Source organism: Typopeltis vanoorti, chromosome 12, assembly GCF_054136105.1.
Source record: "Typopeltis vanoorti isolate ZY-2024b chromosome 12, IOZ_Tvanoo_1.0, whole genome shotgun sequence".
Taxonomy (NCBI): domain Eukaryota; kingdom Metazoa; phylum Arthropoda; class Arachnida; order Uropygi; family Thelyphonidae; genus Typopeltis; species Typopeltis vanoorti.
Window position 1 is genome coordinate 57,273,223 of NC_143560.1, and position 24,103 is coordinate 57,297,325.

The window sequence follows — 24,103 nt, forward strand, 5'->3', positions numbered from 1 at the left end:
GTGTGAGTAAGGCCACAAAAGTTAGAATTGTCAAAGCAATGGTATTTCCAGTAGTGATGTATGGATGCAAAAGCTGGATCATTAAGAAAGACAGAAAGTGAACTGAATCATTTAAATTATGGGCATGGAGGAGACCATTAAAAATCCCATGGACTGCAAGAATGACTAATAAGAAGGTTTAGACACATAAAGACAGAATGCTACTTGGAGGCAAAGATCGCTAAACAGATGTTAATGCACTTTGGGCATATTAATCATTGAAAAAGGCAGTTATGTTGAGGTGAAGACTGAGGGCATGAGAAGGAGAGGAAGAGTGCAAGAAGAGTTGGATGGACAACATAAAAGAACTTACCAACTTGAACTTACAACTGCTGAAAGCAAAGTGAAGAGGCCGAGTAAGCTGGAGAGCCTGTTTACAAAATCACCACAAGTTCTAAAATGACTGGATGGCATATAACAACAAGTCACTTTGAGACAAGCGTTTCATTTACTCATGAATAATTATTTTATCAAAACAACATAACACACTGTTTAGTAATTGCTTATTTTATACTCCGAGTGTTTATTAATTACACAAGGGTTTAATTCCAGTTGGTGCAATAACTTTTAACTATTTCTTTTAGAATCCAGAATATCACTGACTCAAGACCAAAATAAAAAGTATATACATTTTAATGAAACTAAAGCAATATATATACTTTAAATAAAATTACCTAACTATAAAATACATAACTACAAATATAACTGAATACAAGGCCTTCTAAAATAAATCTACATGTTAGAGATTTTCCTCATCCAAAATTATTAAAATCATTTATTCTCTGATTCATTCTATTATTGGATTGTTTTGACATACACTTAATCACGTCTACCAGACTAAACACCTTGTTTTCACAACAACAAAAATGTTCATCACAGTCAGTTTCTTTGTTAGGCCCTTTCTGAAAATATAATTTTTTTTCACTTCTTTTCCATGGGATCCTCTTTAATGTCCCATATGTAGCATATGATATTATTTCTCCTGTCTCACTGAAGTATAATTATTCTTACCTCTTGGAGTTCTATTTGATGCACAGTTTACTAATTTTTGTACCAGAGAAAAAAGCTTCTTATACTACTTCATAAACAACATATCTAAACTGAGTTCTTCATGTTATGCCACTTTACAGTTTCAAATTTCACCAATTGCTTTTTCCATAGTAATCTGGTGTCCTTAAGACAGAAGATGAAACTTTCCATTCAGTATTTACTCGAACATTCAATTAGAATGTCGACTACAATATCTTTTATTTACTAAATATTTACAGTCTCAACTCCTCCAGTTTAAAGACTGACAGTTCTATGATTCCTTTTTGGAATCTTCTATTAATATTCTCCCGACTGTCACGTAAAATTAAAAAATTCCTCAGAACAAAATTTTTCTAGTCTGCATTCTTAAACTTCCATTAGCTCTCTTGTTTTCCTTGTTACCCCGATACCGAACGCTCACTCTGTCAGCTGTCAATCATCCATCAGACTCCTTGGCGAGCATGCACACTCCATGTATATGGCAAGCAAGAAGTTATGTATAAGGCGACATGTTGTCTTGTTAGCACAAACAGAATATCTAAACAAACCACCACATACCTCAACGCTTTAAAATTTTAAATTACAATAAAAAACTTGAAAGTAACAAAACTATTAGAATCTAGTAAGCATATCAATTTCAAATAATTTACATTCATTTAGACAATAGAATTATTAATAACGGACACATCGCCAAGTACAGATGTAGATGTTACAAAACCCAAACTAGTAACATATTAACAGAGAAATAGTTATAAATTATGATTCTTTTTACAACACAATTAAATTTTTTCATCTCAAATAAGCCTAAAATGTAATAAGAATTTATGAAAATGAGAGAGGCAATGACTGACACAAATTACTTATTCTTTAATATTTTCTTAAAATATTTTTTGTTTTTTTTTACATTGCTCCCACCCATGAAAGTTTTGATACATTATAGTACATTTTTTTAACGGCTAGGGAAATCCCCTGCCTCCCCCCTTTTTTTATCGATTTTATATTTTTTGTGTTTTTCATTAACATATGTCATCCTAACTGATAAGTTAAATCATGATATAACTATAAAATGGCATTAAACAAATTGTACTAGTACTCAAAATTCTGATTAAACTGTAGTTTAATCAAAAACACAAAATCAGATAAACAAAAAGAAAATTTTCACAAATCATTTGAGTACTTAGCCTACTATTTTTGAAGATTACAACCGTAAATTCAGATGAATCAGCTTGTGGCAATTTGTATAACTGATTATTTCAAGTAGAAAGCAGGTACAGATTCATTTCGAATTGCAAAGGTATCATGTAGTAGCACGCAACAGGGTAAAAGGCAGCACTAAGTGAATTGTGTTTTTGAAGGAAGCTCTTTTTTGTGAAGAAATAAAATTGCAAACTTGGATGTCTTGTAATATCTCGAAGACATCATCTAGATTAATGGTTCTTAACCAGGGCAATAGCACCCCCTCTGTGTGTGTGGGGGGGGGGGGGGAATGCTGTGAACACTGAGGGAGGGGAAGTAAGCATTGGGGATAAGCATTATATACTACTAATATAATAAAAGCAAAAAATCCATATTTAATCTAGCATCCCTATTTATATTGTATGTTTCGGCAACACTGTTCAGAATATTGTATGTCTAGCAATACTGTTCAAATTTATTCACTACTTATTTTTTAGAATTTTTATGTTGAAAGTTAAGTAACTGGGCTATTTTTTTGGTTTGAATTTTCCACATTAAAAATAATTAATTTGGACTATTTTTAGCAGAATCCACTACTTTTATAAGCTTTATCTGCTACTTTTCCTAATGCCTACCTGCCAACCCTGGTTTGCAGTTTACGTCTAGCCCGTGGTATTGTGGCACACTTCGTTAATATTGTATAGCACTCTAGTCCATTAAAATGAGCGAAAAAAGAGTGTCATCAATATTCAAGTGAATATTTAAAATATGAAATTATTCCGTCCATAAATAACGAGCAGTTACCAATGTGTTTAATATGAAACTTTCTCAAATGAAGCCTTCAAGAATGATTGAGCATTTAAGAACAATGTGCCCAAATCAAGTAAAAAAGGATGTGGAGTAATTCACAAATTAAAGACTAAATTTAAAAATCATCCTGGACTTAGAGGGTTAGTTGTAAAACAAAATAAACAACAAGAGAAGGGACTTGATGTGTCTTACAAACTTTCAAAATTAATTACCAAATGTGGAAAGCTAAATACTGTTGGCAAAACGCTCATCTTACCAGCTATAAATGAAGTTTTAGATACGATGATTGGCCAGGCAAAAGTAATATGATATCGTCAATACCTCTCAGCAAGAGTTCAGTATCAAGTATTAACAAGAATTGACAAAATGGCCAAGGACATTGAAAAAAAACTTTGTGATGATATAAAACCATACAATTTTTCCTTTGCAACTCGATGAGACAGCAAAGCTTTGTTAATGGCTTACGTGCGTTATATAAATAGTAATGACGAAATTATTGAAACGTTTTTTTTGTTTGCTGAATAACTGAAATTTGACACAAAAGGTTCTACAAGTTTTAAGGTTGTTAAAGATTTTTTTTAATGCTAAAAATGCTAAATTCCTCTCATAAATATTATTGCATGTGCAACTGATGGAGCACCAGTTATGATTGGTCATCACTGTGGATTTATAACACATTTAAAAGAAGCAGTTTCAAATATCTTTACAATTCACTGCATTCTTAATAGACAGCACTTAGCTGCAAAACATCTTAGCGGTAGGCTACATAAGACTTTGGATGTTGTTATTAAAGCAGTGAATAAAATAAAAGCCCAGTCATTGAATACCCATATTTTTTTGGGAACTTTGCCATGAAAATGAAGAATTTGAGCATCTTTTGCTCTGCACTGAAGTTAGATGGCTCTCGAATGGAAACTGTCTGTGACACTTTAATGATCTCTACAATACTGTTTTGGAATTTCTTAATTCATGTGATGAGAATATGTGTAATGTTCTAAAAAAGGAAAACATTGACAATGCATATCTTTCTGATATTTTCACCAAATTAAATGATGTTAGCATCAAATTGCAGGGAAGCAACAAGAATCTTATTAAAACAAAGGGAATTATAAATGCTTTTATCAACAAATTAATATTCTACAAGCAGAGCATTGCAAGACAAGATTTTCTACAGTTCCCAAGTATATAAATAATAGATGATGATGATTTAATATTAGATACAGATTTGGATTCTTATCCCATCTTCTGACACTGATGTCGATTACCACTGGCAACAAGATTACTCGTACTAACCTTGAAGAAATGAGTGCTTGGCATGCAGTAACAAACTATGCCCGAGGAGCGTGGCAGCGAATGTGTTAAATACAGTAAGTTTACATCTTTTTCTGAGTAAAAATTAATTTATATCAAAGTCATTAATTTTAATTAACTATAAGTTCAAATATGTTGATGGTAATTTAGGTTTGCCAAATCATATATTATAATTATTTTATTGAGTCATTAATCTAGTGTAAAATTGAGCAGGGGGTGCCAGGCAAAAAAAAAAGGGTTAAGCACCACTGATCTAGATGACTTCACACAGGAAAGAATTACTGAAAGCTTGAAGAAGGCTGTAGAATGACTGATATTGCCAGAGAATCACTGCCACGCTCCTCGGGCACAGTTTGTTACTGCATGCCAAGCACTCATTTCTTCAAGGTTAGTACGAGTAATCTTGTTGCCAGTGTTAATCGACATACGAGTATATTCATAGTTGGCTTCTGAGGCTAATATACCAACTACTAGTATACACATATTCGCTGGTACGCTCTGCACGGCAAGCATTTTCACTTCTTCAAGGTCAGTATGAGTAATCTCGTTGCTGGCGGTAATCGACATACGAGTATATTCGTAGTTGACAGCAAATGTGTTAATAAGCCAGTCATTAATGGCTACCCTGAACCTAACGAGGTCCTGCTAATTTTTCAATATTAGGTTCAATGTTCAACAAATGAAGTCTCAAGTCTCCTCCTCTTTCACTTATTTGCAATCTATTTCGTTGCTTAGCTAACAATTGCAACATGACGCCGAATCCTTTCTCAACCAAGTATGAAGAAGGAAAAGCAATGAACAGTAATTTTATTTCTTGCCAAAGCTGAGGATACTTGCATTGCATGTTTGGCCAGAATCTCTCATACCCACTGTTGAAATTGTACTTGAGCTTCAAAATAATTTTTTAAGTCAATAAATTCTTCACACAAATTTGGACAAACAGAAGTAGCATCAAAAGAAATGGATTTATGATCCAATCGTGTATTTTAAGCTAATCAAAGTCTTTGAATCTGAGCATCAAGTCTTCTTTCAGTGTTCTCACAAAGCATTGTATCCAGGCTCTAAGCAGCATTTCAAACCAATGGAATGTGTTCCAAACATTTGCTAAGAGGTCACCTTTGAGCTACAATGGAGCATGAAGACAGATTTTTGGTTATAACAGCAAAATGAAATCGACTCACCACACTGAAATGTCTCTTTGCATAGTTTTCTGTAAGCACTGTACATTAATTCCTTAACTACTTCCTTAGGAAACTTGTAACTTTTGCCAAAAACGTATTGCAATTTATTTTACATGAAATTTATAATACATTTTTTTGTGTAATATAATTTATTAGTATGCTGGCAAAAATTTTATGTCTACATATGACTGTAGTAATGAAAATTTTTTTCACATACAGGTAAAAATGTAGTTTGTCCTTAGCTTTTGAACACCAGTGTATATATATAACATATGTAGTATTACTTTTTACTAATCTATTATTTATCATTCACATTGTTCGAACTACTTTCTACATCTGTTGCATTATATTTTCATTTGTACTACTTATTCAAGGTTTTAATAAATTACTAATAAAATTTTTAAAAAAATTACTAATAATCTTGATCTCCATGACTATAACTAAAAGGTTAGATATATAGACATGTTGGGAATTACATAATTGGTACAGTCGATTGACGGTATAAAATAACTGGCACAATAGGTTATCAAATATAACGAATTGGTGCAGTTGATTTACAAGATTGGTTTTGATTTCAATATCTATAATTGTATTAAAGTTTATGTTTATTATTTTGATAAATAGATAATGGATTCAGCAACTGAGAATGATGCTGCTGTTGGTAGAAGCAATTTAAGTGAAATTGAAGATAGTGGATATTTTAAGCAATTAATCCTAATCTTGTAGTTCCCACATTTTCAAGAGATGTTAATGAAAATATTGAATTATATTTTAAATAGGCAGACACACTTAGAGAAAGATATAGAGAAATGGTCAGAATTTCATTTGTTAATTATTCTTAAAAATAAGTTAGTAGAAAATGCCAAAAGCTTTTCTAAACTTCATCTGTGTATTGCAATTTATGTTAGAGATGCAAGTCCAAATTTGTGGAGGTTACATCAATGCATCTGGGGTAATAAAGAAACAGCTTCTGAGTATTATAATAGATTGTTAACTATAACTCATAAGTATCTCAGCTGAAAAAAAGTTCACATTTAGATTTAGAAGGGTCCATATTTCATCAATTTAGAACAGGTTTAAAAGATGAATTAAAAGAAATAGATTATAAGAGAAAAATTAGAAATCTAGAAGAATGTTATCAAGTTGTTAGGGAAAGAGAGGGATGATTTAGATATGGCTATTTAATGGCAAAATGGCAGCAAATGTCATACTGCTCCAAATCAAAGGTTATAGCAGTATAGAAGGTAAGACAATCACAAACATCTATGACTGCAGTGGGATTCGAACTTGTGACTTGTGTTGGTTGGAGAGTTGGCCAGCCAGGCTGGCAGAAAGAGAGGAAAAGCTTAGAGATATATACCAATCCTTTAATTCCAAACAAGTACATTCTTTGGAACAAAAAGGTTCCATTGTAATATAGCAGGTAACAGTCAGAAAGAATGCCAAAAACCTACTTTAATTAAAAAGGTGACAATTGTTCAAGAAATGTTTTAAGGATACAAGTCAAACTATGAATGTTAATACAGAAAACAGTTCTAAAGCAAAATCTATGTAGTCTCATGAATTAGAAACCCTTAATCATTTTCTTCCCATCCCATTCAAGTGCTATCTCTTATCTAGGATATCGACTACCATGGTGGTAGTGGTTGTGGGCAGTAGATGGCATTGATGTAGGTGATTGGTAGTAGAGGGTTCTGTGTAGTGGTGGAGATGGAGAGTTGTACAGTAGGTGTCATCCAGCGATGAGTCTTCGGACTCCTTGGAGGTATCACGAAGAATAATAATAATAATGACTTGACTCATGGTTAGCTATAGGCATTATGACATGTGGGGAGGACTATCTCTTCTACATATTGTTGTAAGTATTCATGGTATGTGTTCACGAGTCCAGTTTGCCTGTTTTGGGAGGGACAAAAAAACTCCCGAGTTTCTGGGTGAAAAAATCTGTATCTCCATATGAGACCAGCTAACTCACCTTTGGTCAAAAGAGACCAGATAAAGGTTCCTCATGTCATGGATGGGAATCAAACCCAGGTCTTTCTGACCAAAGGGCTTATTAGTCTATAATGACTGAGCCACAGAGGTGCTATAATGCTCTTCGTAAAGAGAAAATAAAAAGACAGCAAAAACCTACATTAGAAAGTCAAGGAAAGTTATTTAAAATGGCAGCTGACCTTAAGGTAACTAATAACTCTCCTAGTAATTCAGATCTTAACAGGTTATTTAATAATAGTGAACCTGTTTCTAAACAAGTAGTGCAAGAAAGGTTTATTCCTAGGTGTCATAATGTAACAATTTAGGAAATATATCTAAAAACTGTTTTAGTAAAAGTAAGTTTAATCCTATAGGAAATAAATATAAAGGCAGGATAAACTCAAATTCTACAGTGAAATGTAATTCAAACATAGTATTAGTAAAAACAAACTCCAATGCACATTTTAACTCAAATTAATGATAAGTTGTTTATCTGAATTACAAACTAACCTGATATTGCCATAATGTCACATGTTAATGATGACAAATCTTTGACAGTATTACAAGGTTTTATTGAAAACACACCTTGTGAAATTTTATTGGATACAGGAGCACACATCTCTTATTTTGTTGGACTCTTCAGCAAAATTAAGATTTGATTCCTGGTGATATTATAAGACTGAAATATCCAATCGAGTTGAGGGGTATCTTTGAAATTTCTACATCTAAAAGGGTGTATGTATTTCTTTCCATTCTGTTTTACTCTGAAAGTTTCTTGTGAACTGAGTGTTCTTCCAGAGACTTCTAATCCTAAAATACAGGTTATTCTTGGTCTTGATTTCCTAAACATATATTAGTTTGCCTGTAATTTCTTGGATAGAACTATTTCTCTTTGTGGATGTGGACTGGAATATAGTCATAATAAGCAATCTACATGGAAGATTTAGTTTCTGAAGTTTCTGATGCTAAACAAGAACAAATGCTTGAAATGAAAGCATTTGTTAAACATAGATGAAAAAGAATATTTAAAGAAAATAAAAGAAAACTAGTAGAAAATGTAAAACAATCTCAAACACCAGTTTTTTTTATTTTATTTGTGTGGGGTTACCCCCGTTCCTCGAACGCCCCTTAGGACTGGTTGAGCCCTCCTAATGAGAGATTAAGTATTTTTTTGACTGTAGCAGTGTGTGTGTGTGTGGGGGGGGGGGTTTGCCTGTTCTGAGGGATGAAAAAACCTGAGTTTCTGGGGGGGAAAACCCTCTACCTCCACATAAGATAGGCTAACTCACCTTTTTTAATCGAAAGAGACCAGATAAAGGTTCCTCACATCATGGATGGGAATCGAACCAGGTCTTTCTGACCAAAGGGCTTCATCTATACCAACTGATCTATGGAGGTTCAAACACCAGTGAAATATACAGAGCGTAATTAGTTGTTGCTACAAGAATATGAAAACGTAAGAATTATAGAAAAGTTGAATTCAAAATGGAAGAGTCCTTTTATTCTGATAGAAAAACCAAATGGAAGCTTAAGATTTGTTTTAGATTTGAGAGAAATCAATGAGTCACAAAACCTATTGATTTTCCTCTATGTAAAATTGAAGAATTACTAACTGGTTTAAAAGGAGCAGAATACTTCACTAAGCTATATCTGAACTCTGGCTATTTCCAGATTCTGTTAAAGAAGATGGAAAGTGCTTGGTCTTCAAGACAGATAGCAGAGGTACCAATTATATTATTTTCCTAAAGGAGCTAGAAATCTGCTGTGTCTTTTCAGTCATTAACGAACTGTATTCTATCAGATACGTTAGGTAAAGGAGTTATCTGTTTTCAAGATGATTTGCTTATACATTCAAAGGACCTAACACCTCCCAGAAATATCTTACTGAAATATTACAAACTGAATATTTAAGCTATAAAGTTAGCAAAGAAGGAATAGTTCCTGTTCAATCTGGTATAAATGCCATATTATCTACTAAGATAAATGAGTTGGATAAAATTAAGGGTAAACTGCCTAACTATGAAAACTAAAAAATCTGTTATAGTTGAACTCTGAAGGAGGATCCAATTTTTCAAAAATGGGATCCTCCTTCTGTATGACCGTACTGTTATAGAAAGGTGATGAAAAAACCAATATGTGTAAATTCTAACCTATCAGTATCTCAGGTGTGATGGTGAAGATTTTAGAGAAGTTGGTGAGAAAACATGTATATAGAAATGGGTAGACAGACTGCAAGGAACAGCATGGGCTTACTAAAGGAAGCTGTGAAAAGGGTGCAAAGAAGAGTTCCGAGGATTATATCAGGATTATTGAGACAAAATGCAAATATGCGGACTACAGATGTTATGGATGATTTGGATAAAGGGAATGGATACACTATGATACTGTTGGAGTTTTGATAAGGCTTGTGATAGGATACCACAAGAAAGACAGTTGCATGAACTGGAGAATATGGGTTTGGAATATAAACTTTGGACTTGGATAATTGGATGGTTGATGGACAGGCATTAAAAAGTGCTATAAGGTGAGTGTGAATCTGCCAGATTTAAGGTGATCAGTGGTGTACCCAAGGAGTCAGTCCTTGGGTGTTTAATCTATACATTAAGGGCATTAGGAAGGGTCTAACAGACGTGCATTTGTTTTCTAATATGCAAAGAGGGGTACAGCAATCAGGGATGCTGATGATATTCTGAACTTACACAATGATTTGAATAGGATGGAAATTTGAGCAAATGAAAATGGCTATCAGTTTAATGTAATGTAGGTTTAAAGTAAGTGTAAAATTATGCATGTTGGTGTAATTAAATTTCCAACAGCATATTATATTAACAGGGTTATATTACAAGAAACTGATCAAGCTAGGGATTTTGGCATAATGGTGGATAGGAATTTGAAGTGCAAAGGTCACACATGAAAAACTGCAAATACAACTCAGAGCATAATCTTGATAAGCCTGCATCTGGACTAAGACAAGATTTAATCTCCTGGGTTCCATGGGGATAAAGAAGCTGTGAAAAGGGTGCAAAGAAGAGTTACGAGGATTATATCAGGATTATTGAGACAAAATGCAAATATGTGGACTACAGACTAAGTTAATAGGAGAAAGTGGAGTGATGTGATAGAGGGTATTATAGGATATTGATGTGATGCAAACTTCCAAATGGGTATTATAGGATATTGTCTGAAGAAATGTTTCATTATATATGAGGTAGTTCCAAAAGTTTCTGGCCTGACATACAAAATTCATGCCAATTTTAAAGTGCTGTGTGTGACAGATAGCACCATCTATGCAGAGCTTAGTTTACCAGTTTCAACTCTCTACCTATGTCATTCAGCTGGAAGCACTTATTTGACTAACATGTGGCACACTAAGTGGCTGTAATGTTAAAAATTGAGTACCACACTGTGATAAAGTTTTTCACCATGATGCTATCAAATAGCGATTGGATGGTGTTTATGGGGAAGCTTCTCTTTCATATTCCACCATGAAGGAATGGGAATGGGTTAAACAGTTTTGCCTAGGAAGAGAGAGCATCAAAGATAATCCTCATGATAGTCGGCCTGTGGAAGTGATGACTGACGAAAATGTCTCTGTTGCTTACAAGGAACTGGTTAACAACAACCTTGCTGAGATTTCTTTGAACTTCAGCTCAAAGAAATCTCGGGTTGGGGCTTTCTATAACAACCATCCTTTGAATCATTCACAAGACGCTTCACATGATACATGATGAAGGTCAGTGCAAGGTGGGTGCCCTGACTTCTCTCTTCAATTCAGAAGGAGCATCGTGTGACCTGTTACCACAAGTTTTTAGAGCTTTGCCAAGGGAATCAAGAGAGAGGTGCTGGAATCCATTGTCACGGGGGATGAAGCCATGGTCCTTTATTATGATCCTTTTTTCCAAAACGGAATCCATGGAGTGGCACGAACGATGTGAAGCATGGCTGAGAAAAGCCAGTGTCACTTAGTACACCAAGAAGATCATGACAACAATCTTTTGGGATTGCCAAGGAATTCTCTTTGATTGACTTCAAGGAAAAGACTACCACTGTGAATGCAGAATATTATGCTTCACTCTTGCACAAACTTCCCAATGCCATAAAGGGGAAGAGACAAGGAATGCTGAGTCATGGTATTTGCCTGCTTTACAACAATGGTCCAATCCATATGGCTATTGTTGCAAAGGCTGTAGTGAAGGACTGTGGCTTCCAGAAGATTGAATACTCACTCTACAGCCCAGATTTAGCACCCAGTGACTACTACCACTTCTTGAAATTGAAGAAAGACCTTCAAGGGGTATAGTAATGAGGTGAAAGATGAAGTTTTAGGCCATTTTACAGACAAAAGTACAGACTGTTTTTTCAACGGCATAGAAATGCGAAAAGTGTGTTGAAGTAAAGGGAGATTATGTTGAAAAGTGACACGGTTGTTTTCTTCCTATTACCTTTAAAAGTTAGTCAGGCCAGAAACTTATGGAACCATCTCCATAGAAACATTCTTTCATGGTTAAGAAAGGGGTAAGAGCTGGATTTTTCTCTCATAGAGTAGTGAGTGCATCTAGTGTGAATAACAGCTGGTCTGGGTGGTGTATAGCCTCCTTTGATGAGTTCTTGACTCCACAGAGGTCTCAGATAATAATGACGATGATACAGATGATAATGACGATGAAGGGAAAAAAATTCTGGGGAATTTTTTTCCCTTCAAATGCTTTATTTAGATAAGCATGGTGTATTGTTATCAAGACAAATAGATGAAGATAAAATTAAAGTGAAAATTTTAGCTCTTGTTAGAATGAAACATTGGATTCTCTATACTTTCATGATTCTCATCTAGCTAGTCATCAAGGTTTCGAGAGAACCTGGCAGAAAATTAAGAATAAGTATTTTTGGAGAGGTATGAGAATTGGTATTTATTTATATGCGAAATCCCATCAATGTGAAACTAGGTCTACCTTTAGAGGCAAGGCACCTTTACAACCCTTTCCCATACCAGTTAGACTATTTCAAGCTGTAGCTATCGATATAGTTAGACCCTTACCCACAACAAAGCGAGAAAATAAATACATCCATGTAGCTATTGATATGTTATTACACTTTATAGAAGTAGTACCTATGAAGGATAAGACTTCTAAAACTGTGGCTAATAAATTTTTGAAGCTGATAATTTCAAGATATGATACACTTGAAACGCTTACCTGATCAAAGAGCAAACTTTGCAAGCAGAACTTATGCTGCAATTATATAAGCTATTAAATATAAATAAACTTTTTACTACACCCTACCATCCTCAAAGTAATGCAATGTGTGAAAGGTTAAATAAAACTTTAAAACAGATACTTTCTAAGCTAGCTAATGCTAAAATTTCTGACTGAGACAATTACTTGCCACAAGCATAATTTATTTGTAGGAGAGCAATTCATTCTGTTATAAAAGAAAAACCTGCTTTTGTACTTCATGGTTTTGATTCTAACTTCCCAAATGAATTAAAATCTACACATATTAATTCAAATTCCTCAGATATTGATGAATATCATCAAGATGTAGTAGAAAGAAACTTAATTGTTCATGAGCTTGTAGGAGAAATTAGCAGAGTTATTTCCCAAAAAAGCAAGAGCATTCATAAACAGATTCAGAAAATATAAGAATCGATTTTTCTGATTTTTATCAAATCACATATTTATGTAGACTAGAAATTCTTCTCACCATAGAATAAGGTTTGGATCAAGATAACTTTTCCAGGCTAGTAATGGCAAAATCACTCAGTCATGCACATGTGAAAATTATGCAAATATTTTTGGTATTTACTCTGCAGGAAAGCATATTTATTTGCATAGTCTAGAAATAATCTGCATTAACTTTTAAATTCCATTTCACTGTTATTTACTTATTTAACAAATCATTATCAGAAACTATACATTCAAATGATAGTAGCATTTGAAATCAACTGAGATTAAAAAACAGGTGCAAAAGAAAGTATTTATACAGAATAAAACTCACTTAGAGCTTTTCTGTTGATCATATCAAAGACTCTACCAGGTGTGCCAACTACAACATGAACTCCCATTTCTAATTTACGAATGTCTTCACGGACATTTGTACCACCAATACATGCATGGCATTGGGCACTCATGTAATCTCCAAGGGCAATAACTACTTTTTGTATCTAAAATTATAAGAATAATATATTAAGTTACTTGAAAAACATGAACAATGTAGTTTATAAATATACACCTATCAAAAATATTTTGCAAAAGGATGCTTCATAACAGTTAAGAGGAATTAATTCCATTTTTTTTCATTCATTCAGTCTTTATTTTCTCTCTCTCTGCGAGAGAGAGAGAGAGAATAAAGATTAAGAAATATAGACTTGCAGAGCTACAGATCTTTCCAAAAAAGATTGTTTTAATTGTAAATTCACAATCTCAAGAGAGAGAGAGAGAGAGAGAGAGAGAGAGCAAAAGCTTGCACCATCATCGATAGTCATCTTTGGTAACAAACCATTAACTCTGGCTATATTCTTCACTTGTGCTCATGAACTTCCTTGTTATAGTTGAGCGATATGTCAATATATATTCTATAAACATTTTTCCAGAAACTGTACAACTGGCCTGGATCATCCAGGCCAGTTGTACAGTTATCCAAATTCTTACTTTACACCAATATATTACCAACAACACCAGTGTTTGAAGGTCACTTTTATATTACTGAATTGGAGAGGATTGAACACCTGGAGGAACCCCCCCCCCCTCAGTGCAAGAGAAACTGTTGAAAAATGGAGATGAGGGATGAATCTCATTTACCTGCTGTTTGTGAGTTTGGCCACCACTGCTGTAAGATTCCACCAATATATGGATTCACTTGTGTATATTTACATACAAGCTTTACCACCTCCCTCTCAATGATTTATTCATTCTGTTGTCTATAGCACCTGCTGTCTATTCTGTTGTCTCGATGTCTACAGCACTTCACTATAGAAAACAGATAGTTCAACAATGCCATGAGCTAAAACAAGTGATTTCAATCACCATTACAAACAGTAAATGCATGATGTGTCCTTCAGTGGTTATAATGGGCATCTCCATGACTGCCATTTTTCTATAGTCCACCCATCCACACAGACACTGTTTATCAATGCAGCAGTTCAGGCGAATTTCTTTCAAAAAACAGAAATTTACTATCTTTATCTAATGTCGTTATTATCCTTTCTTAGTAATTGCTGCATTTGTGAATTATAATGTAAAAGTGTTTCATTACAAAATTTTGAAAACTCGAGTACAATGATGATTCCCCTAAAAAAAAATAATAAATGATAATAAATAAAACAGAACAAAACAAAAAAAAAATACAGGATTTTCCAGGATTGCATATTAAATGCTTCCTGAAGGTGTGGAATTTTTTTAGTATTATTACTGTTTTTTTTTTTTGTTCTCTTTTAATAACGAACAACCTTTGTTCTTAATTGCTATAAATAAGTAGTTCAAAATGAAAACTTATTTACCGCAATCTTCTAGGTGCTTCCCTGCACTCTAAATTTTAGATTGAAACTGAGTAATGATCATAGAGAGTAATCATCATGTACTAGTACATGATGATTACTCTGTACTTGGATAAAGTGAAGCTATGATTTTAATAAGAATGAAAACTGTTGGATAATTTTTCCCCAATTAAATATTAAGTTTCATCAAAACAATTGATTCATCACTACACTAAGAGTTGTTTCACGTAAATATACACAAAGTTAATAGCTACTCTTAGCTTATGAATGCAAATAGAAAAAACAATAGTTGTATAGGTGAAACTGATTATTAACGGATGAAACCACTGAATGGTAAGGATAATTTGTTCTGTATTAATAAAATTAAGTATAAATAATAAAGTATTATATCAACAACTAGAACTGATTGTAGAAATCATATTACTGAAGAAACAATAATATGATTTCTGCTATAGGATCAAAATAATGCACTACTGAGTATGATGGTCAACACAAGAGAGATTTGTTTATTTCCATTGGATAATTTTTCCTCAATTAAATATTAAGTTTCATCAAAACAATTGATTCATCACAACACTAAGAGTTGTTTCATGTGAATATACACAAAGTTAATAGCTACTCTTAGCTTATGAATGCAAATAAAAAAAAAAAAAAATAGTTGTGTAGGTGAAACTGATTATTAAAGGATAAAACCACTGAATGGTAAGGATAATTTGTTCTGTATTAATAAAATTAAATATAAATAATAAAGTATTATATCAACAACTAGAACTGATCATAGAAATCATATTACAGAAGAAACAATAATATGATTTCTGCTATGGGATCAAAATAATGCACTACTGAGTATGATGATCAACACAATAAAGATTTGTTTATTTCAGATCTAAAGGAAGATGAGAAAGGTTGAAATGCTTAGTGGCGGCTGCTATGGTAGTTCCAAGGATTTCAGGAAAACCGAAATGAAGCATGTGTAAGTCACCCTGACAGCTGAAAGATATGAACAGTGGGAAATAACTCCAAATATACAACAATGATAACAGGACTTGACTGTAGAGATTAGTGCAACAATTTCCAGCAGGAGCAAAAACAAAGCACACCCAGTTGTAAAATTACAATGGTTTATTTGACACTTTTCTTGGGAGACTGAAGGGGAAGTACAGATTCTCATAATACAATTTGATGGAATAACTACAGCACAAAGAAAAATAATTTATCAGTAGGTTTAACTGTTTCAATATTGCATCTCTGTCACACAGACATCTTAGATGTAGAATAAAGGAATTATACCTACCTGTGTCAAGTTTAAAGTAAAATTTCACTCTCCTAAAGCTCTCTGCATCTACATGCACCAGCTTTGTTTCTTAAACAAAGCACCGCTATTCATGCTAAATTATCTAGTATTAATATAGCCATTATTTCTCTTCAAGTTAAACTCGCCTCTCTTCTCAAACCTAAACTTTGGAGTATTCTGTTCAATATTTCTGAAAAATCTGCCCATAAAGAATTTCAGAAGATAAAAGAAAACATATTAAAAAATATATAATAATCTTTGTAGTTCTTGTTCTTCTCAGTCACAAGTTGTCGTTAACCTATCATCAAAAAGACTAATGAAACAGCCATTGAGTGGGACTTAGCCTTGGGCACAACTATGCAGTATCACCCAAGCAAGTTCCTAGTTTAGAAAGCATGTGGCATATAGAGTGTGACATGTACAACTTACTTCCTAATATTGCTGATAACATCATGCTTGATGTCAACACCTTTACATGTAGGTTTCTGTGATTAAGCAGTTCTGTGGGAAGGAATTGAGACCACATTGTAATATAAATATAAATAAGTTTATTAAAAATAAGCCATTAAAACCTGACAAGTTTCATGCGTCATAAGACCTACATCATCAGGGATAGTGGTACATAAAAGTTTTACACAACAAAAGCCTATTAATTACACATATTAGATGTTTTTGATAACTTCATAACTGTTTAAATATGATTGATAAACCAGAATACAAATGATAAATTCGTTACTGTATGTGTGTTGGAACATTGCTAGTTGTTCCTATCATGTCCTGTAGTATCAAGTATGCTATATCCTAGGTCCGTGGCAGTTAAATTTTTGATGAAAGCAGCCATACTTGATGTAAAATTAAGACTTGATTTTTTATTGCATTGTGCAGAGATCCTAAGCATTTGAGATGCTTCTTTAAATTTTCTTGTGAAACAGTTATTATCAATATATGACATTTTTGTTTGTTGTCAGAGTACTTGATGGCCAGTTGTGGTTGTGTGGAATGACAGGCCTGATTTATGCTCTCTTCTTTTTTTAATGTCTTGTAAGTGTTCAGACATGCAGATCTCTCTCTCTCTCTCTCCTGACCTTCCTATCTGGCCTACAAATGCCACAAGAGCAATGAATCTCATAGATGCCTAATTTTTTCATGGAGTGATGTGGAGGTCTTTGGTGGATGTAGGAATCTTGCTATTTTTTGTAAAGGTAAAAAAGCCACTTTTATGTTGTACTTGGAGCAATGCAACCACTCTGTTTGTGACATTCTTGATTTAAGGCAGCATGATTGCATTCTTGAAATTCTGTTTAAGTAATGGAGTTGTACGAGATGTATTCTGATCGCCTTGGGTTCAACAAGATTTCCTTGTTCTTGCAACCTATCATATTATGGTCAGACTGGAAGATCTGCGAACATCTGCCTAGATGAACACAAAAAATACATCCACTGCCATAACTATGGCCAGTCAGGTCTAGCTGACCACACATTGGATACCTTGCACAGAATCAGATGGAAGAAAACTATTATGCTTCATCATAGTAAATACAAACTTCAAACACTTATCAGAATCAGTAGTAGATTTAAAAAACCAGCCTAATCATATTAATACATAAGGTTGTGTTAAACTTCCTAAGATTTGGGAAACTAATTCTTAGGCCTGGCAGTTAAATTTTTGATGAAAGCAGCCATACTTGATGTAAAATTAAGGCTTGATTTTTTATTGCATTGTGTAGGGTTCCTAAGCATTTGAGATGCTTCTTTAAATTTTCTTGTGAAACAGTTATTATCAATATATGACATTTTTGTTTGTTGATAGAGTACTTGATGGCCAGTAGTGGTTGTATGGTATGACAAGCTCTTTCTCCTTCTTCCATAATGATATTATGGAAGAAGGAGAAAGAGAACTACAAAAAACAATGAAACTGTTAAATGAGGAAGGAAAGAGATTTGGACTTGTTATGAACTTGGAAAAAACAAAGACAATGGTATTTGGTGAGAAGAACATGAAACAAAAGATACAAGTGGATGAAACTAATATAGAAAATCTAGAACAGGGCACATGTTTTGGAAGTAAAATGGCATATGATTTGGACTGTAAAAAAGAAATAAAAGATCACGATTGCAAAGGGAAGAACAAATCTGAAGGCCATGGATAATATCTGGAAAAGTAAAGTGATCAGCCTGCAAACAAAACTAAGAGTGCTGGAAACATGCATCTTTAGTGGTGTACTGTATAGATCTGAAACATGGTTAATAAATAAGGAATGAAGAAAAAGAATTTTGGAATTTGAAAGAACTTGTTACAGGAAGATTCTAAGACCAGGATGGGTACAGAATATCACAAATGAAGCACTCTATTGGAAGATACAGCCAAAGGAGAACCTAATGCAGAAGATTATAAAACAGAAGCTACAATTATTTGGACACATCTGCAGAATGAGTGAGGACTGAAAGATAAAAACATTCGTGTTTGGTATTATAGATGGTGTAAACAGAAGGGGTAGACCATACAGAGAATGGATAGATGACATAAAGGACTGGTGTAGAATGGATGTACAGAAACTGGGACACTGTGCACTGGACAAAGAAAGGTGGAAGAAGATAGTGAAAGAGGCACTGGACACCAATGGGCAATGAGCCCATGGTTCGTGATGATGATGAAGCAAAAACAAAGTTTGCATGTGAAGTACCTTTACAATTAGGCTACTTATATATAGAGGCTGATGGCCTCACATTAATTGCCTCAGTACTCCATCCATAATGCATATCACACCACCTTATATTACAGGATATTAGGGCAACTGATGTCTCCCTCAATAAAGGTCCAAACCGGTCTGGATAGTAACCCTCCTTATATACTTCTGCAAGGAGATGTGTTCAGTATCCCATAATATACAAAACATCTCCTTGCAGAAGTATAAAAAATCATAATAAAAAAAAACTAAGTGGTGAGGAAATTAAATTATACTTGCCATGAAATTCAATTCTTGTTTAATCCTTTAGCAAACTGTAAGCAAACAAAATTTGCACATGAAGTATCCTTACGACTAGGTCATCAGCCTCTATATACAAATAACCTAGTCATGAAGATACTTCATGTGCAAACTTTGTTTGCTTACAGTTTGCTAAAGGATTAAACAATAATTGAATTTCTTGGCAAGTATAATTTAATTTCCTCACCACCTACTTTTGAGCAAGATAAAAAAAATATATCAGATGGTCTCAATAATGTCCTTTGGTTGTAAAGACATGGGTTTAAATCCCGTCCAGGACACAAAGTACCTTCACATAAGGGCTTTTCAAGTGAAAGTGAGTTAGGTTTTTCATCCAGCAAAATGGGGCAAACCAGCCCCAAAAGACAATTTACAGACATAATACAATTCCTCATAGCCTTGGCTGTTTGAGCTGTAACTGAAAACAAAGAAACAAACATGTCAATACACAAATATTACTGCAGAAAAAGTGAGAGTAGAAAATAATAAAAAAAAGTAAAGTAACTGAAATGAAATAAATCCTTAAAAAAAAGTTTTCTTTAAAAAATATTTATTCAGGGAAGCACATGGGAAATGGTGTGCAAGGAAAGAAAAAAAATCGAGGTAGGATTAAGTTGCAGATAGTCCAGGAAAGCAAAAAATCATATCAAAAATCAGCATATGCCTTTACAGAATACAGAGAAAGATATATGAAAGCTAAATTGCATGCAAATGTTAGAGAACCCAAGTCATGGGAAGATAAATAGCATAAAAGTGGTAAATAGTAGTGGAGGCTCTTGCAAACTTAGAAATGAAGAATAAATGGTATCACAAAGAGAATAAAAGATGAAGATAAGGATGTTCTGGAGTAATTACGTTGAAAAAGTATTAAATATGAGCACTAATAACAGAACCATGGAAAAAATATCTGTGAAGAATGAAGTACAATTATTAGTGATGATGATAGCAAAAACTATTAGTAATCTCAAATTTGAAAAGACAGCCAAAGCTGATGATATTTGAGCTTCAATATTCAAGCATGAAGGCACAAAAGGTGTTACAGTTAACTGTCTGAATGATTCTGGAATTCAGAAGACAAAATACCACAGCTCTACTCCCATAATTGGAGCAGAGGTCTCATTTAATCCATCTTAAAATAGCTAAATGTCAAAATTATACTTTCTTAGCCCATTCTCAAGCATACTAAAGAAACTTACCAAAAAAGAAAGAGTCTGTTTTGACCAGGTCAGATTTTTTTTTCTTTAAGAAAACTAAATTCAAAAATCAGGGGAATTTATTTTTTCCATGTTGATCTTTTCCAGATCAACAGATCTGAAGATTTATAGATATGGAAAAGGCATGTGACAAAATAAATTGCAACTGGCAAGCCTCAAGTGCTAAGAAGCACTTTTGTAAATCTGGAAGACACTAGTAGGAAGCCCAGAATGTTAAATGAAAGGTCTAAGAATTAATTTAATTCCCATATTTCAGGAGTCCTTACAGCCATGTTTATTTAAGTTAGGCTGATATCAAGATCAGCTGCAGATTCTACAAAAATGTGTGAAATTTTTATAATGCATATTGTTGTAAAAGGGGTGATGGAAAACTTGTGAAGATATCTTTCTATAATCTTGTGGAAAGGCTTAGACGTTGGTTGTCAATGTGGGTATTGCCCGCTAGGGGGCACCATCAAGACTTTTAGGAGAAAGAATAGCTTCTTGCTTCGTCCTCATTTACTGTTTGTTATGCTTGCATGCACGTCTTGTTTTTAAGTTCCTGTGAAAATGGCAACGTGACGTTTCTGAAATATTGGAAGTGTATTAAAATTTATTTAAATGTATATTCTATTGTACTGTAATTTCCTTAAGCTATTTAGTAAGAATCTTTCTATAGGCATTATTTTTCTGCATACAATAAAAGAAAAGAAAACATCTTCTAGAGCAATCTTTCTATAGGCATTATTTTTCTGCATACAATAAAAGAAAAGAAAACATCTTCTAGAGCAACCTTTCTATGGAAAAATAGATTCTACGTTGTTGACTATTGAGATATTATAATTTACATATGGTGACATGATGGTACTAGTTTTCTTTCATTTGTTTCTGGAAGTGGCATTCATGGTCTACTGGATCTGCTTAGCTGCTGCTATTATGGAACAATGGAATATTTCTTATGTTCTTCAAACTGGATGTTAACCAATCTGCCATTCTGTCCACAAATAAGCTAACTTGCATGAGCCAGGAACTTCACATAATCCTGAAACTAAGAGGGAAGAAGTTGGTCTTTCAGAGAGCAGATAAGCCTACATATAGCTAACTTGATATGGTTTGAAAGCAATACAAAGATTTTATTTAAGTTCTGACTATGTTAAGCTAATGCAAGGAATGCTGTCACAATTCCTTGTATCCATGGTATGCCTGATATATAGAAACCATGGATACAAGGAATTGTGATAACATTACTCTCATCTATGTAGAGAGGGTTGTGGATTGAATGGAGGAGAGAGGATTAAATATTTTGTTAACTCTATTGGAATTGTTGGCTGTTCTAAATTAGTCAACATAACTGCAATATATTACAGGCCAACTGTATTATGTCTATCAATTGTATGAAAATGTAAACTGTATCATACAATTTACAGACATAATACAGTGGCTGGTTTTGCTTGGTTCTAGGAAGAAAAATTCTGCCACCTCCATATGAGATCTACTGGCATTATTCTTATTCATTCACTGAATAAGAAGATGCAGTAATAGGTTTAAATTCAGCCATAAGGGTGTTAGAAAAGAAATTGAGAACTATTAACCAGAGTTTTTCTCATCTCATCTTGATGATTAATTTCAATGATTAATAAAATTTCCATGATTAATAAACCCTCGACACCTTGTGGTGTCGAGGGTTTATTAATCATCGGACATCAAACCGTTCACTGGATAAGGGTGGTCAGCCCTACGCCTCGGTGTATCCTAAGTCCGCAGTGTTGAGTTCTCAAGGCCAGTTTGCCTGCTTTGCGGGATGAAAAAACCCCAGGATAAACTTGGGGGGGGGGGGACCCTACTGTCCACGCCCAAGACCGGTTAACTTGGCTATGGCTGAGGAAGATCCTTCAGCTCCTCACGTCTCCGATGGGAATCGAACCTAGGACACTCCTTCCCCAGGCATATGGTTGTGAAGCGCACAGCCACTTGACTAACCGCAAGGACTCCAGAGGTTTTTATAATACTATATTGTTGCGAAAGGGATTATGGAAAGCTTGTGAAGGTATCTTTCTACAGGCATTGTTTTTTTTCTTTTTTTCTGCATATAGTAAGAGAAAAGAAAACATCTTCTGAAACAACCTTTCTGTGCCAAAGTAGATTCTAGGGTTTGTAATTTACCATCATGTCACCATGGGGCCAAATTGAAAACAATTTTTTCAAAACTATAAAGAACGTGGTCAGAGGAGGTGAGGTCCTAAAACAAGATTCTCTGTGTATTCTTCCAAGTGAAGTAATCAGTATGAATGGTAAACCCTGATGTCAGAAGGGCAAGGTTTTTTTTTTTATTTATTTTTTTTTTTAGAATCCTTTCATTGTGTAAATTTATGAACAGTGTTAGCAAAGACTAATCCACATCATGGAAGAAGAAGGAAAAAAAAAAAAAAAAAAAATCTGCAGATATTTTATTATTAGTCCTTTTTTTTTCTTTCAAATTTTGTACATATTTCTGTAAGTCTGTGATCCATTTTCTACTCTGCGATTAAGACCTACAACAAGAACTATTTTTTCTTTGTACTAATAACTGTACCTGAAAGAATTTCTACACTTTTTACAGACCAAAGGGTACAAATAAGTCATATTTTTCAATTTCAAAATCTGTTTATGTTCCCTTGAAGTTAACTTTGTGTTTATTTTGAATATTATAGATACTTCTCTGTTTCTCTATTGCAACTGCCTGAACAAATCATGTTATACTTATTTAGGAGCTCATCTGTTTCGGTGCTCTTTGTTTGACAATTATGTTCACGTTATTTCTGTAATTCTGTTAGTTTTCTACTGCTGCTTCAGTATATATTAATAGCACTTATTTTCAATTCTGTTGAGTTTGTTTCAGTAGCTGAAGCTGATCATGCTAATTCTGATAAAATCTGTAGCAGTTTTGTATAACCATGCAAAATCTAAGCTGTCAGATATCTGATTATATTTTGCTATCGTAATGAACGTGATTTCTAATAGTACAGGATATAATTTGATCAATTAAGTCACACTCTCCTAGCTGATCTTTTTTTTGTTCATTCGGCAAATGGTTATCTAGCAATGAGGTGCATTGCTGAAAGGTGATGAGTGGACAATTAGGTGAGAAATTCCAGCTGGTCTCCCATTTATACAGCTTTGATCCTTAAATCTCATATATAACGAAAGATTTAGGGGCATCACAACAGTGTAAGGTGGTATTTTAAACTGAATTCAGAAAATAATTCTTGTAGATAAGCTTATACACTGGTTACACATAGCGTCTAATTTTTTTAGGAAATTAGAACATAAACTAGATTATTAATTATAAAAACTTTAATAACTACCTATATTTCAGTAATGTTACACTGCCATCTTCAGGGATCACAAAACAATGATATGTGCATGCAGGCACTCATACTAAGCAAATGAGGCTGAAGAAAGGCACCAGAAGTCAAAGAGTACTGAACAGTGCTCCCTAGTTGGTTAAATTGGGTTGTCTTGGCAGCTGGGCCTGAGAATCTTAGAATGTATGCTTCCCAAATTTGTGGTAGGCTCATGCAGCCAAATTTGTTGAGGTTTGGAAAGTTTTTCAGAGCTGAGGCAGATTCAAGGAATAG

The 24,103-nt window shown here is 33.9% G+C and overlaps 1 protein-coding gene across 1 annotated transcript in view; it reads right to left on the reverse strand.

Moving 5' to 3' along the window:
* Positions 1 to 24,103, reverse strand: part of LOC150100812 (eukaryotic initiation factor 4A-I-like) — a 245,289-nt gene that overhangs the window by 91,379 nt on the left and 129,807 nt on the right. The window contains exon 5 of the mRNA XM_090402124.1: positions 13,515 to 13,680. Within this exon, the coding sequence (XP_090258250.1) occupies positions 13,515 to 13,680 (166 nt within the window). The remainder of the gene's footprint in view (positions 1 to 13,514; positions 13,681 to 24,103) is intronic.